Here is a 14,910-nt window from a genome sequence, read left to right as displayed (position 1 = left end):
TAGACCTAGGACTCTGTGGAAAGAAGTAGATTTCACAAGACAAAGACGAGGTAGGGATCACCCTAAAGGCAAGAACAGGGGTTGTGTAGCGAGCATTCAACGGGCTGGGAGGTTCTGACAAGTCATGTTTGTTCTTTATTTCATGACTTGGGAGCCGCCGTCATAGATCAACTTCAAAAATGGCTGGAAAAGCAGGGCAGTGAATAGCAATAGCAGTGACCCACCCTCCCCGGCAAAGAATCAAGTTAGGGACTCAAGGTCCATATGTCTTTGTATCTGACCACCACGCAAGGCAGTGATGGAAAGCATTGGACATTAGAGTAACATGCTACGAAAGAGATTTTTAGTGCAATTGGGGGCTCTTACCTTCAAAGAATGAAGTTTGTCCACCATGGAATTAGGATTTGAGGTGAGGCTGGTCATGCAGATGATGCCAGAGCCCAAGAAAGCAAAAATATTGCTTTCAAATGGGAATTTTAAAAAAAGAGAAAAGAAAAAAGAAACCCCAATCCTTCAAACAACTACCAAAAAAAAAGTGATCAGTAACAAGGAAGTGTTTAGCAAAAATATACTTCCCTGAATTAGTGTCTCCAAAAGTCATCATCTAAACCTAAATTGTGAGAGAAATGGCTCTCAGCATTTCACCCTAAGAAAGCTTTCGGACCAGGACCCGAGTACTATAAATGCCCTCGCCTGATTGGATGTGAAACAATGCTGGGCGGGACTACTAACGAGGAGCATGCTGCAGTCAGTATAATATTATACCTTTTCTTCAGGGAGGACATGGCAGGAATTTAAAGAAAAAACCTGGGTTGAACATCAAGAACCAAAGTAAAAACCTCAAAAAACAAAGACAAAAAAAACCTGGATTCAGGTTCCTGCTCCAGCATTTACGACCCTGATGAAATCCAGTGACCACGGGGGTTTCAAATTTGCTTTATCTGTAAAATGGAATAAATACCTTCACTAGGGACACAGCAACAGTCTTAAAAGATCAAATAAACTAAGACATATGGCAATGTTTTGTATATTATGAGGTGCCGTGCAAATACAGGGTGTCCCAAAAAACTGTATACCCGCTTTAACAGTGGATAGCTCAATTTTGAAAATGAAATGTCTTTTAATAAGCACTGCCTTTATCATTATTCAAAGTGTGTGTATGGATTTGGGGGGGGACACCCTGTATTTTACCAATTGCATCAGCTTTGTGGGATGAATCAATACAGGTACATCTGGAAAATCTTCCCATCATGCCCTGTGCTGAGACATCTGTGTGGTGAAGATGTTGTATGTAAACACTTCTATAAAGCCAGGCCACAGATTGCCTGTCTGGAGCCCAACTGCTGGTCACAAGTTGTTTTTTTTGTTTGTCAGGTTGTCAAAATCAAGGTTCCTGATTCTATGAATACCACCAAAGAAGGGTGAAATCTATTAGCTTCTTTCCTATGCAACACAAATATTCTTTGTGAGCTTTTCGGCCTGTGTGTGACTATAGATGCATGCATTGAACTTCCTTTTGCAAAAAAAACTGCTATACATCAAGCATGTCAAACTCATGGCCCGTGGGCCGCACGCATAAACGAGGCATACCAGCCCCGAGTTTGACATGCTTGCTGTACTGGGTATGTTCTTGCAACCCTTCCCTATCTTTTGAGCTCACGATGGCGAATTTCCAAGTTGTTCAGAAAGTGCGAGGGCTGGTGGGAGGCGTTCCTCACGCTCAGCGGGTCTCTCTGCAGAAACATTGGGAATGTTCTCCGAAGACTTTTCAACAGCATTTGCGCTCTCCGGATTCCTCCCGAGAATGGAGCTGGTAGTGCTGGGTGAGCTGCGAGGGTCGGCTGAAACACTTCCAGCACAGCCGGCACTGGAAGGGCCGCTCCTGCGCGTGGATCCGGTAGTGCGAGACGAGTTGGGAGCTCTGGCTGAAGGCTTTGCTGCAGTCGCAGCACTGGAGGGCTCTCTCCCCGACATAGTCGTGCTTCTGCCGGTAGCGAATGAGGTGTGTCCGGCGGCGGGGCAACGCCGGCGGGAGGGCTTTCGCCGCCTCGTGGGCTTGGAGGTGCTGACGAAGGTGCACGTCTTGGACGAAAGCCCTGCCGCAGTGGACACACTCGTAGTAGTCCTGCGGCTCGGAGACTCTCACACGGACACTTGGGAACCGGGTGAGAGACCCCCCGGGCGGCTGGTCGCCGGACGGCGTGCCCTGCCGTCCGCTGAGGCACGGCACCAGGAGGAGGCCTTCTGCGCATTGCTTACCTTGACGGGGTTTCCTCCCAGTGTGCACCTGCTCGTGTCTCTTAAGGGCCATTCGGGTACTGAAGGTTCTTGGGCAAAATTCACACTTGTGGATGCTGGTCTCTTGGGGGGAAGGCTTGCTGACCACCGGCGGGGGAGGGGTGCACACCCCGGGAGCAGAACATTCCCGGGGGTCCATTCCCAGCGGACCCCCCGGTGGTTCCCGAAGATCTGAACGTCTCTCAAATTCGTCACTGTCGAGGCTCCTTTCCGGAGCGAGGGTCTTGGGCTCACTCGCCATGACAAGGCACCGGGGTTTCTCCTCGTTGACCTGATTCGAATCCAGTGGATCGTCAGGAGAAGACTCCCCCGTGGGACCTACAGGCCAGGAGCTAGCTACGTCCAGATCCTCCACTCCTGCCCCCAAGGGTGGTTTTTCGACTGGCAGGCTTTGCTCTGGGGGTAGCTGGTTGGTTTCGGGTCCTGTCTCCCAATCTAAAAGAAATGTAGAAGTTCCTCTACCTTTTTACTCACAGAGACACATCATCATCATAAGCAGAAACAGAAGGAAGGGGACACAAAACCAACAGGAGGTTGGGAGGGATTTAAATACAAGTCTTGCTAATAACCGTGTGGGTTTTCTTTTGAGGAAGGAAGAAGCTGGTCAAAAGGTCGGGCTTGATAAAGGCGACTGCCTGGATGGGACAGAAGCTGAAGCCAAGGAAATGACATGTAAGACTGTAGTTGGGAAGAGACGACCGTGAACACCGCGGCCGCATCCCCGCGGACACGCAGACTCCGGGAGCGGAGCGCGGAGGAAGCAGCAGAGCAAGGAAACAGACTGCGAAGCCATTGGAAGAGGGTAACCGGACCCACCACCGTGGACTTGATTTTGGGAAATGGTCTGTGAAGAAGTCCCGAGCGAGTCCGCTGTTTCCTCGCGCTGCTGCACGACCGGCCGGCCGATGTCTCCGCGTGTTCTGCCAGGTCCCGGTTCAGAGATTACCGCGATCCCGAGCCCTCTACAGCCACGGCTCCAGCTTCCATCCGTTCCGGCCTGCCGCACTTCTGCAGCCTCCCTACTGGTTGGTTGCTCTGCTGGTCTTTCTAAAGCCCGTTTTCCATAGCACAGCCGGAGGGATCTTTCTAGAACAGAACTGCCCAACAGAATGCCCTGTGATCACATAAATGCCTGTATTTCTGCCGTCCGATACAATAGCTACCGGCCACATGCAGCAAACACGCTCCTGAAATGCGGTCGCTGGGAGTGAAGAACTAAATTTTATGTAATTTTGATTCATGTCCATGTAAGTAACTACATGTGGCTAGTGGCTGCCACACTGGACAGCACAGTTCTCAGTTGTCAATAACATGACCTCATTCCCTGGCTTGAAACCTTTGAATGCCTTTTCCACGTCTAAACTTGGAACAAAATGCACATCCCTTAACCTATCCCTACGGGGGCTGGCCCGTATCTGTCTCTACGACCTTACCTCCTATCCCCTCTGCATCACTCAGGGGTCCTCAAACTACGGCCCGCGGGCCACATGCAAATACAAATATTGTATTTGTCCCCGTTTTGGTTTTTTTTACTTCAAAATAAGATATGTGCAGTGTGCATAGGAATTTGTTCATAGTTTTTTTTTTTAAAACTATAGTCCGGTCCTCCAACGGTCTGAGGGACAGTGAACTGGCCCCCTGTTTCAAAAGTTTGGGGACCCCTGAAGACCATCTCACGCTTCCCCCTGTTTCTGGAACACCCAAGCTCTTTCCAACCTCAGGGCCTCCGTATATGCTGTTCCCTCTGCCTGCAACACTCTTCCTCAAATGACTGACTGGCTCCCCTTTCTCTCATTCAATTCTTCCTCACTGAGTTCTTTCCTGACCGTCCCATCGTAAGCAGCCTCACCATGTCACTCTGGTTGCTTTACACTCATCTTCTATGACTTGTCTATTCATCTGTCACCTCCCACCCCACAGATGTGGGTTGTTTTTTTTTTGTCTGCTACTGTATTCACAGAGCCTGGGACAGTGCCTCGCCCACCACAGAGGCTCAATAAGTACCCGTGGAATGATTGAAAGAATCTAAGAAGGAATGAACCAGTTAAAGATGAGAAGACAATGGAGGAAACAGAGAAGCAAGCAGAGGAGTCCCCTTGGTGGTCCCTGAAATTTTGTGTGTGTGTGTGTGTGTGTGGAACCCACTTCTCCACCCACCCAGGAAAAGGCAGGAGGCCTGTGTTGAGGATACTGCGCCAGGCACAGCTACAGGTTCGGGGATGGGATGTGACCCAAAATGGATCACTTGGAAAAGGAGGAGGCTGTGTCAAGAGCTTCTGTGGAAAAAGCTGCCCTGCTCTTAACACATTGCGGACCAGGAGTTTTATTGCTAGCTTTACCCCGTGGCCAGATGAGTTTCTATTGAACGAGTACAAAAAAACGTTTTACATAAATGTAAAAGGCATGCTTTAAAATGAAACGCCCATTGCATTTTGAAGTTATTTATTACATGTTCTTACAAGCTAATATCTTTTTAAAGTATGATACTCTGTAAAACACGGTGTACTATGAAGGGAGAATTCTCGCGATCTGTCCGCAATGTGTTATTAAGAAGGCTTTTTGGACACACCTGGGCTCTCTCACGCTCTCTTTGGACAGGGGATCTGTTGGCCGAGTGAAAAGGGAAAATGAAACTATGTCTGAAAACATCACGGAGCCCCTAGATCCAACCTTCCCCTGACCAAGACGAAGCTAATAATCCCTCGATGTTACGCCTGTTTGGGTGTGGTTTTCTGTTAACAGCAACTGGCTGACGGGCCGGTTCACAGGGGAGGACTTCATAAAGATGGAAAGCGTTATCACCCTGGAGCCATAGACTTTGGAGAAGGCAAAGTCTAGAAGGTTCTTCTCCTTGAGTCATAAAAGGATATCCATAGGGACCTTTTGGGGAAGTTGCACAGCAAGCATGTCAAACTTGCGGCCCGCAGGCTGCATGCGGCCCACGATGAATACTTTTGCGGCCCAGCCAATGTAGCGGTATGTAAGGAACATTTTAATAAAAATTTCGTAACTTAATTTTTACAATATCCTGTTATACATAATTGTTAATAACGAACTACAACGTTCGCTAATGACTGATGACTATCATCGTGTTGCATTCATCTCCCTAACATGCTTTACGCGCAAGCACACCATTTCTCTCCACTAATAGTAGCAGCGAATATTTTAGCGGCCGATGGCCACGTCATTCGTCTGGGACTGACTTGTTGGGTGTGCGCAACAGGAAATATTTTGCTTTCGGAGAACAAGAAAAATAGGTTATTTGCATTATGCTTATGAATTTGTGCAGTTATTCAGTGTCTGGTACGTTCATGTTCAAGGAAAAAAATTAATTTTTATTAAAATGTTCTATTATTGTATGTTAACGACGACTCATTTACTTCAGCCCTTTGTATTCAGTACGTCTCCATCGACATAAACCTACGTTTCTATGAAAATGGAAGCTTTTGTTTTTTTGCAGCCACATACACTTAGACCTTGTTTATTTGGCCCGTGTTAGCCTTTGAGTTTGACATGATTGGTCTAGAACAGGGGTCCTCAAACTACGGCCCGCGGGCCACATGCAAATACAAATATTGTATTTGTTCCCGTTTTGTTTTTTTACTTCAAAATAAGATATGTGCAGTGTGCATAGGAATTTGTTCATAGTTTTTTTTTAAACTATAGTCCGGCCCTCCAACGGTCTGAGGGACAGTGAACTGGCCCCCTGTTTAAAAAGTTTGAGGACCCCTGGTCTAGAAGGTTCTTTCTCTTGAGTCATAGAAGGATGTCCATAGAGGCCTTTGGGGGAAGTTGTACAGTGAGTGAGAGGGAGAGAGAGAGTGAAGGCAGGGGTAGAGGATGGAAACCAGATTGTGGGTTAAGGAGGAGGGAGCCTCCTCCACGAGCCCGAGGCGCTGGCCTGAGAGAAAGCGGAGGCAGCTGGAAAGGGACGCTGTCTCCCAGCATGTTTCCTGCTCCTCTCGGTTAACGAGGAAAGACCTGTGATTTCCAGCGGCGAGAGCAAAGGCACCGATGAACGGAGGGTGTGGGGCACTAGAGAAAAGGGAACCAGACCTCCCTGGAGCTGGGCAACAGGAAGAGACGAGCTTCAGAGAGGAGATGAAGGAAGGACGGAGCACGCAGGAGATGGGGACGCCTCTGGAGCCCGAGGCGACAGCACGTACCAGCCTCCTCCCTGACCTGAGCGGGCTTTGAAGAAGGCTCCCTGACTAACAGTGCCCCCCCACCCCCTCTCCCCCCAACACACACACACACACACACACACACACACACACACACACCAGACTGACTGGGGGTGGTGGTGTCCTAGGATTTCAGTCTCCACGGGCTTACCCCTCCCTCCTCACCTGGACCTGTCTTTGTATCGCCGTCTTCCTCCATCGCACGGGACTCCTCCTCTTCCAGCTGTGCGATGATGTCGGGTTTAGGGAACCGGTACCCTGTGGAAGAAGAAGACTCGTGACTTAGGGGCTCTGTTCCGAACCCACCGCGCCTCCCAGCCAGGGGTTTTAAGGCTCCGTGAGAATAAGGAAGACGCAAACTCACACAGAAGGAAAACGAAGGCTGTTTCTAACAAGTGTGCCCCCAGGACACTTGTGGCAATGTCGGGAGACATTTTATTTCTTTTTTCAGTTAATCCTCACTGGAGGACATTTTCCCATTGATTTTTAGAGAGTGGAAGGGAGGGGGAGAGACACATCGATTGGTTGCCTCCCGTATAAGCCCCGACCAGGGCCAGGGATCAAGCCTGTAACTGATCTGCTTTGATTGCTTTTTTCAGCACCCCCCAAAAAAAGCTAATGAAAAGAGGATCCTGGTACTGGCTACAAAAATATTTAGCTTGTGGGGAGCGGTAAACAACTTTGTTGCCGTAGCCGGTTTGGCTCAGTGGATAGAGCGTCAGCCTGCGGACTGAAGGGTCCCAGGTTCAATTCCGGTCAAGGGCATGTACCTTGGTTGCGGGCACACCCCCACTGAGGGGTGTGCAGGAGGCGGCTGATGGGTGTTTCTCTCTCATCGATGTTTCTAACTCTCTATCTCTCCCCCTTCCTCTCTGTAAAAAATCAATAAAATACATTAAAAAAAAAAAAATTTGTCTCTGGATGTGAAAAGAGACTGGCAACCTCTGACTCTTACACTTTGAGGCCAGTAGAAGCCTATGGAGCCCCTGCAATTTTCAGCAATTCCTTCTCCCATTCAAAAAATCACTGTGAGGGATTGTGGGAGCATCATCCTCAGACATCAAGGTTGTGGGTTCCATCCCTGGTCAGGGCACATACAAAAAGCAACCAATGAATGCAGAGACAAGTGGAACAACAGATCCATGTTTCTCTCTCCCTTCCTCTCTTCTCTAAAATCAATACATTAAAAAACAGCCCTGACCGGTGTGGCTCAGTGGATAGAACGTCAGCCTGCGGACTGAAGGGTCCCAGGTTCGATTCCGGTCAAGGGCATGTACCTGGGTTGCGGGCACATCCCCAGTGGGAGGTGTGCGGGAGGCAGCTGATCGATGCTTCTCTCTCATCGATGTTTCTAACTCTCTATCCCTCTCCCTTCCTCTCTGTAAAAAATCAATAAAATATATTTAAAAAAATAAAATAAAATCAATACATTAAAAAACAAACAAAACAAAAACATCTGTGAGCCTCCTGTTGTGCCGAGACCACACAAGAGAGTTTAAGGGAGCAGATTCTGGAGTCAAATCCCAGCTCTCCCTCTTTGTAGCTGGGTGGAAGTAGACATGTAATTTAACTTTCCCATGATTCATTTTCTTCATCTGTAAAAAGGCAATAATGATGACAATAACAATAACAAATAGACTCCCCTCCCCCCTCACAGAACTAGTATAAGAATTAAAATTTGTTCTTTTCCAAGATCATTTGGCTATTTTGGGTCCCTTGAATTTTCATACGGATTTTAGGATCAGCTTATCCGTTTCTGCAAAAAAAAAGCCAGCTGGAATGTTGATAGAAATTGCATTGAATCTTTAGATCAGTTTAGGGGGTACAGCCACCTTAACACTAAGTCTTCTGATCCATGAACATTGGATATATGACTTCTTTTGAGGTCAGAAACTTATGTGTTTTCTCTGTGTCTATGTTTGCGTCTGACTTTTTTCTCTTTCAGAAACACAAGAGCCGAAAACGCCAGTAAGTTTGCCAAGACTGATGGAGGGGAGGGAAAGAGCAGGCAGAAATACCTGGAGTGTCAACTCCAGTGGCCCCAGGGCCCCTTTCAACAATAAAGATTAAAAAAAAAAAAAGACATGGAAAGTTCTTAGATTAATGCCTGACACATATTAACTGCTCGAGAAGTGTTAGCCAAGTTGTAACAGTGAACTTGACATGGAAATATTGTCTCTGATCTGGGTTGAGACTCACTGACATGGTGGGCGAATCACTGTGACCCAGGGGAGGACAGAACCAAGAGTGGAGAACCAGGCCAGGTGGCCCGGAGAAGGCGGACTCACCTAGGGACACCAGGCTCCTGTAATTCTCCAGCGTCACCTCCCGGTGGAGGCGCCGCTGAGCAGCACTCAGGGAGTTCAATTCCTCCTGGCTGAAGTCCACAAACACATCCTGGAAAGTCACCAACTCCTAAAACGACAATCACAGATGCTGGAAACCCAGAAATTATCCGAGGGGCGGGGGAAGGAGCCCGACAAGAGAGAACTGAACGTGAAGTGGACGTGCAGACCAGCGCAAGCTGCTAATCCAAGTGTCCCAATCCTGAGGTAGGGACCTGGCAATGTCTTTTTAAAAAAATATATATTGTTTAATTGATTTCAGAGAGGAAGGGAGAGGGAGAGAGAGATAGAAACATCAATGATGAGAGAGAATCATTGATCGGCTGCCTCCTGCACGCTCCCTACTGGGGTTCAAGCCCACAACCCGGGCATGTGCTCTTGACTGGAATCGAACCCGGGACCCTTCAGTTCACGGGCTGATGCTCTGTCCACTGAACCACACCGACCAGGGCATGCCTCTGTCTTGTAGTCTGACGGAATGGAGTACGTTTCTGAGCCAGATCCTGCTGCTGGTTACTACAAATTTGGGTTGGAGGAATACCCCACCCTCGGGAATCAGAGCTGGGTTGAAATCCTGGCTCTGGTTCTTTCTCATAAGCTTTGTGAGTGTGGGTTAGGGTGAGCCTTAGTGGCCCACCCGTAAAACACAAAGAGCTCAGAACCCGGCCGGATAGCTCAGGGGGTTAGAGCATCGGCCTGATACGCCAAGGTTGCAGGTTTGATCCCCTGGCAGGGCACACATAAGAACCAACCAATGAATGCATAAATAAGTGGAACAATAAAAATTGATGTTTCTCTCCCTCTCTCTCTCTCCATAAACAAATTTTAAAAATTTAAAGAAAAAACACAAAAAGCTCATAAATATGAAGAGATATCCAATCTTATTAATAAACAGGGAAATACAAATCAAAATGACAAAGTACCACTTCATACCCATTCAATTGACAAAAATCAAGAAGTCTGACAAGACCAAATGTGGACCCTGGGATCTTAGAAGAGGCTAAGGGAAATGTAAATTGGGAAACCACTTTGGACCCAGAAATTCTATTCCTAGGTCCATATCTGCTCACGTGTGCTTAGAGACAGAGATGTTTATAACAGTGCTATTCGTAGCATCTAAGACGGGGAAACAACCCAGACATCCACTCATAGAAGAAGAGATAAATATGTGTTGGGATAGTCACACAGTAGGACAATATTCCAGCAATACGAACTAGTTATCTACAGTTCCACACGACTCTGTATAACTTAAGGTTGAATTTAAAAAGCAGATATTAGAAGACCCATTTAATTGATTTCCCCCATTCGTGTGTTCAGGGAAACATTATGCAAGTCAATGAACATGTGATTTAAACTAGAGGTCACAAAACAAAGCAAAAATAAATTATCGAGAGGCTAGGCGCAGGCTGCCCAGCTCCTACAGTGAGTTTATTTGGCTCACATAAGTCTTTTAATCTTTTGAAAAAATTCGTATTAGCCACCAACACACAAAAAAGTATATATTTCATATTACTAATTGGAATTTTGGCTTCTTTTTAAAAAATCAGAAGACTGGACCCACATTCTCACATGGCACCATCAGCTGCAGCTGTCATAGCTGCCCTTGGGTGGCGCAGGCACTGCCCCATTTGTCACAATCCGCCCGTTTATAAACCCCTTGTTCACATTACCTGGGCAGCTCCTGTGGGCGCCTCCACTGGGGACTCTTGAGACGGACACTGTAGGGACAGAGGGCTGCTTTCAGGAGCATGTTCTCCCAGAACAGTGTTTCTCTACCTTTTTTCCTCTTCACCATCTTAGATAATTTTTTTTCCTAAACGCCACGCCCCCCCCCATGAATTATTTCTGGTTCTAAAGGAAAAGCAGTGTATTCATTGGATTTTCTTTGAGGTTTCAAAATGTGATGGAACAAGAACATTAAGGAGTGGATTTGGGGGAAGGGAGAAAGAAAGAAAACCCCACATCAGTATCATATCCCTGAAGTAGCTGCCATTTGTTTCATAAATAAAAAGGAGAATAGTGCTAACCACAGGGTTGATTTGAATAAGCCGTCCTGCCCTGGTCGGCATGGTTCAGTGATTAGAGTGGTTATCCCTTGAACCAAAGCGTTGCAAGTTTCATTCCCGGTCAAGGGCATGTACCTGGTTTGCAGGTTCGATCCGGGCCCTGGTCAGGGTGCATGCAGGAGGCAACCAATCAATGAGTCTCTCTCACATTGATATTTCTCTCTCCCTCCTTCCCTCTTTTCCACTCCCTAAAAAATCAATGGAAAAAATATCCTCCAGTGAGGATTAACAGCAACAAAAAGAGGTAGAAAGAAAATAAATGTTAAAGATATTAGAGTGTGGGACAGTGATAATTACAACAGAGAAAAATAAAGCTGCAAAGGGGATACAAGAGTCAGAAGAAGTTACATGGGGAAGTCAGGGAAAGGCATGTTTATGGGATATTGATATGAAAACGTGAAGAAAATGAGGAAGTGGTTCAAGTGGATAGGAAAGGCCCGGAAACCGGGAAGGGGAGGTGCCCATATTGGAGAACCGAATCAGAAGAAAGCCTGACTCACCTGGCATCCAGCAGAGGGCAAATCGTCACATGTGTTTGGTTCCTCCTTTCGGTGTTCTTCGGCCTTCCTCTCTTCTGTGAGGACGGGGTCCTGAGCAGGGAAATCTAGAAGGGAGGAGGAAATGACCATGGAATTGAGTCTAGTCTGGTGGCAACACAGACAGAGCCAGGGGCCTGCCCCTCCCCCAGCACCCCGTCCTGCCATGGGAGGTTAATGGCAGTTCTGGATGTCCCATAAGAGAAAGACCGTAGGAATACTTTCTCAGTTCCATACAGCAAGTTCTTCAAAACCTCTCTAGTCACTTCCCAATTCTAAATCCTTTGATGGCTCCCCATTGCCTTCCAAATGGAGTGGAAGTTCCCTCTATGTTAGTGGTTCCCAGTCTCACGATACGCTCAGAATCACCAGGGAATCTGTTTCTAAACTGTAAAATGTAAATACTTATACTTCTAAAGACTCTTGTAAAGATTAACATTACATATGTAAAGCACACTGTGGGCATGAAAAACAATGGCAGCTCTTATTATTAAGCTTTCTATATATATATATTTTCAATATATTTTTATTGATTTCAGAGAGGAAGGGAGAGAGGGAGAGAGAGAAACATCAATGATGGGAGAGAATCATGGATTGGCTGCCTCCTGCACGCCCCACACTGGGGAAGAAGCCCGCAACCCCAGCATGTGCCCTTGACAGGAATCGAACCCAGGACCCTTTAGTCTGAAGCTGGACACTCTATCCACTGAGCCAAACCAGCTAGGGCTCCATATATATTTTAAACAGCCACCACCTTCCGGACAATAGCCTGAACCCTGAAGGCCTTCCTTGCCTGTACTGTCTTTCCAAGTGCACCTGCATCTTTCTCCTAGGGAGCTCTTTCCTTTCCCTGGAATTCCAGCTCCATCAAAAGCTCTGTGCCTTTGGCCAAATTTTTATTCTCTCTGGGACGATATTCCCTATGTCCACCAGAGGCAATGTAACACTGTGATTAAAGTACAGACGCGGGCGCCTGGAGGGATCCTGACTGCCAATGACTAATCTTGGGGCCATGGAAAAGTTACTCAGCCTCTTCGTTCTTCTGTCTCCTTGTCTATAGAACAAGAGCTATTAAGAGAAACAAAATTAATTGCTATGCAGAAAACACTTAGAATTTGAAGTGTCCAACTTGTTCACTGTATCTTCAAAATTCTTTGAAGGAATGCAAATAACTGCATTAATCACAATCCTTTATTTCTTGCTATGGCATCAGCATGGAGCCATGCATGAGTCTCATGTTTATTTTAAATTGATTCATTTATATTTTTAACTATAAGGCCTATAAGTTCACTACCCAACCCCCAAAGGAGAACATTCCCAATTTACATCTACCCATGTACTTTTTCTGTCCACACCCTAGCCTTCTATCCAGAGATAGCAATGGTCTTGAATTCTTATTTGTTGTTCCCTCGCCTCTCTCACAGTTTTATTCAAAGGATGATGAGTAAATGGCATTCTTTCCTCATCATTGAAATGCCCTTCGTTCCAATATAGTAACTTGAGTTTCCAGACCAGCCACATTTTAGCAGAGATTAAACTTCCAGGCCTTGTGTTTCCCACATTTTATACCCTATATTTTTGGCTGGGTGTGTTGTTTGGGATAAGAAATGGGAGGAGAGGTCCTAGCCGGTTTGGCTCAGTGGATAGAGTGCTGGCCTGCAAACTGAAAGGTCCCAGGTTCGATTCCTCTCAAGGGCACATGCCCGGGTTGTGGGCTCGATCCCCAGTGGGGGACTTGCAGGAGGCAGCCGATCCATGATTCTCTCTCATCATGGATGTTTCTATCTCTCTCTCCCTCTTCCTTTCTCTCTGAAATCAATAAAAATATATTTTAATAAAAATAAATGGGGGGAGAGGAGGACAAAGCTGGAGAGAGGGGCACTCTCAGAGAAATAATATTAAAAGCAAAGTCCAGACACAAAAATGTCGTATGAGGAAGCTTAGACAGGATTATGAAATTCATCCTCATTCATTTGACACATTTTTATTCACCTACGATAACATGCCAGGCATACAGCAGGTGTTCAGTAAGTGGAAACGGCAAGTTGCCTCCTTCCCATCTCACCTTCCTCCTCACATGCTTGGAGCAAGTTGGCCACCAGGATTCCTGCCTCCTTGCTGTTCCTGGGTCGCCTGGATCTCACCCACGTCTGAACCTCCTGGGGCAGGGTGCTCAGAAACTGCTCCAGCACCAGGAGCTCCATCATCTGCTCCTTGGTGTGGGTCTCCGGCTGCAGCCACTCACAACAGCGCTCCCGGATTTGGCTCAGAGCTTGCTGAGGCCCCGTCGCTGAGAGGGACTGAAAATGCCTCAGCTTTTCATGAGAAATTTTCAGGACCCCCGGGTTTCGCATGGGAATGGTTTCCGGACCATGCCTACAAAAGGGCTGAGGGTTGCTCAAGAGATCCAAGACGTTTGTCGTGTGCGCCATCTTTACAGCTCGGTCCTTCGCAGGATAAAGATATCTGAAAAAGCGGGATGCTCCAGAACACACTGTTGTGGAAGAACTGGATCAGAGGAAGAAAGGATACAGGAACGTCAGGACCTGCAGAAATTACAGAGACAGACTTACAAATGGCCTGCATAGTTAGGACTGGACAGTGGGGTAAAGCTGATCTGAGGCAAAGGAAACTAGCTCATTTCACACAAATATATATTCACAGAGATTTGCCTGTCTACAGACATCATGCTGCCTCAGCCCCATCCCCAGGTCTAGAAAATCCACAGGCACAGGCTAGAAATATTTCAGAAATGGCATTGAAAGGAAAAGAGACTTGGATTCCCAAACCACAATGAACTGAACAAATCTGAGGAGCCAGGGAAGAATTTCATTTCAAAATGTAAATGATTTTAAACAACTATATATTATACAGGATGAAGAAAGAGCTTTATCACACATACTAGTACATACTGAACTCATATGCAAAATATATAAAGTACTCATACAAATTGGTAAGAAAAAAGCAGACAATATAAAAACAAAAGGTTGAGATTTGAGAAAAATGGCCAAAAAACATATGAAACAGGGCTCAACTTCATTAGTTAGCAGAGAAATAGGAATTAAAACCAGATACCACTACACATTCTCCAGAAAGCTCAAAATGAAAGCGACTTTGTACCCTGCCTAAAACCTATCTCCTGATTTCAAAAGTTCTACAATGAACCTTCATTTCTTCTACAATCAGAAAAATAAAAAATACTTTATTCTATTGGAGTTACATTCACCCTATGAAACCATGCGTGAAATTGCCATTTGGGGGAAACATTTTTGTTGTTAATTCTCACTCAAGGATATATTTTTCCCCGTTGATTTCTAGAGAGAGTGGAAGGGAAGGAAGGAGTAGGGGAGAGAGAAAAAGAGAGAGAAACATTGATGTGAGACTCAATGATTGGGAACGGGGGGGGGGGTGGTCTGAGGTGGAGGGTGAGAGGGGGTCTGAGGTGGAGGGGGACAGAGGGTCTGAGGTGGAGGGGACAGGG

General features: G+C 46.5%; 1 protein-coding gene across 1 annotated transcript; it reads right to left on the bottom strand.

Annotated features, from left to right (window-relative positions):
• Positions 1–1,768: 1,768 nt before the first annotated feature.
• Positions 1,769–13,861, bottom strand: ZIM2 (zinc finger imprinted 2). The gene is given in 5 exon segments (XM_014448226.1): positions 1,769–2,616; positions 6,654–6,740; positions 8,771–8,935; positions 11,396–11,497; positions 13,495–13,861. Coding segments are annotated over 5 exon segments (1,569 nt in total).
• Between the last annotated feature and the right edge of the window lie 1,049 nt (positions 13,862–14,910).

This window comes from Myotis lucifugus, unplaced genomic scaffold (genome assembly GCF_000147115.1).
Source record: "Myotis lucifugus unplaced genomic scaffold, Myoluc2.0 scaffold_785, whole genome shotgun sequence".
NCBI classification, from domain to species: domain Eukaryota; kingdom Metazoa; phylum Chordata; class Mammalia; order Chiroptera; family Vespertilionidae; genus Myotis; species Myotis lucifugus.
The sequence above is the reverse complement of the archived record's forward strand: the minus strand, read 5'-3'. Positions and strand labels throughout refer to the sequence as shown.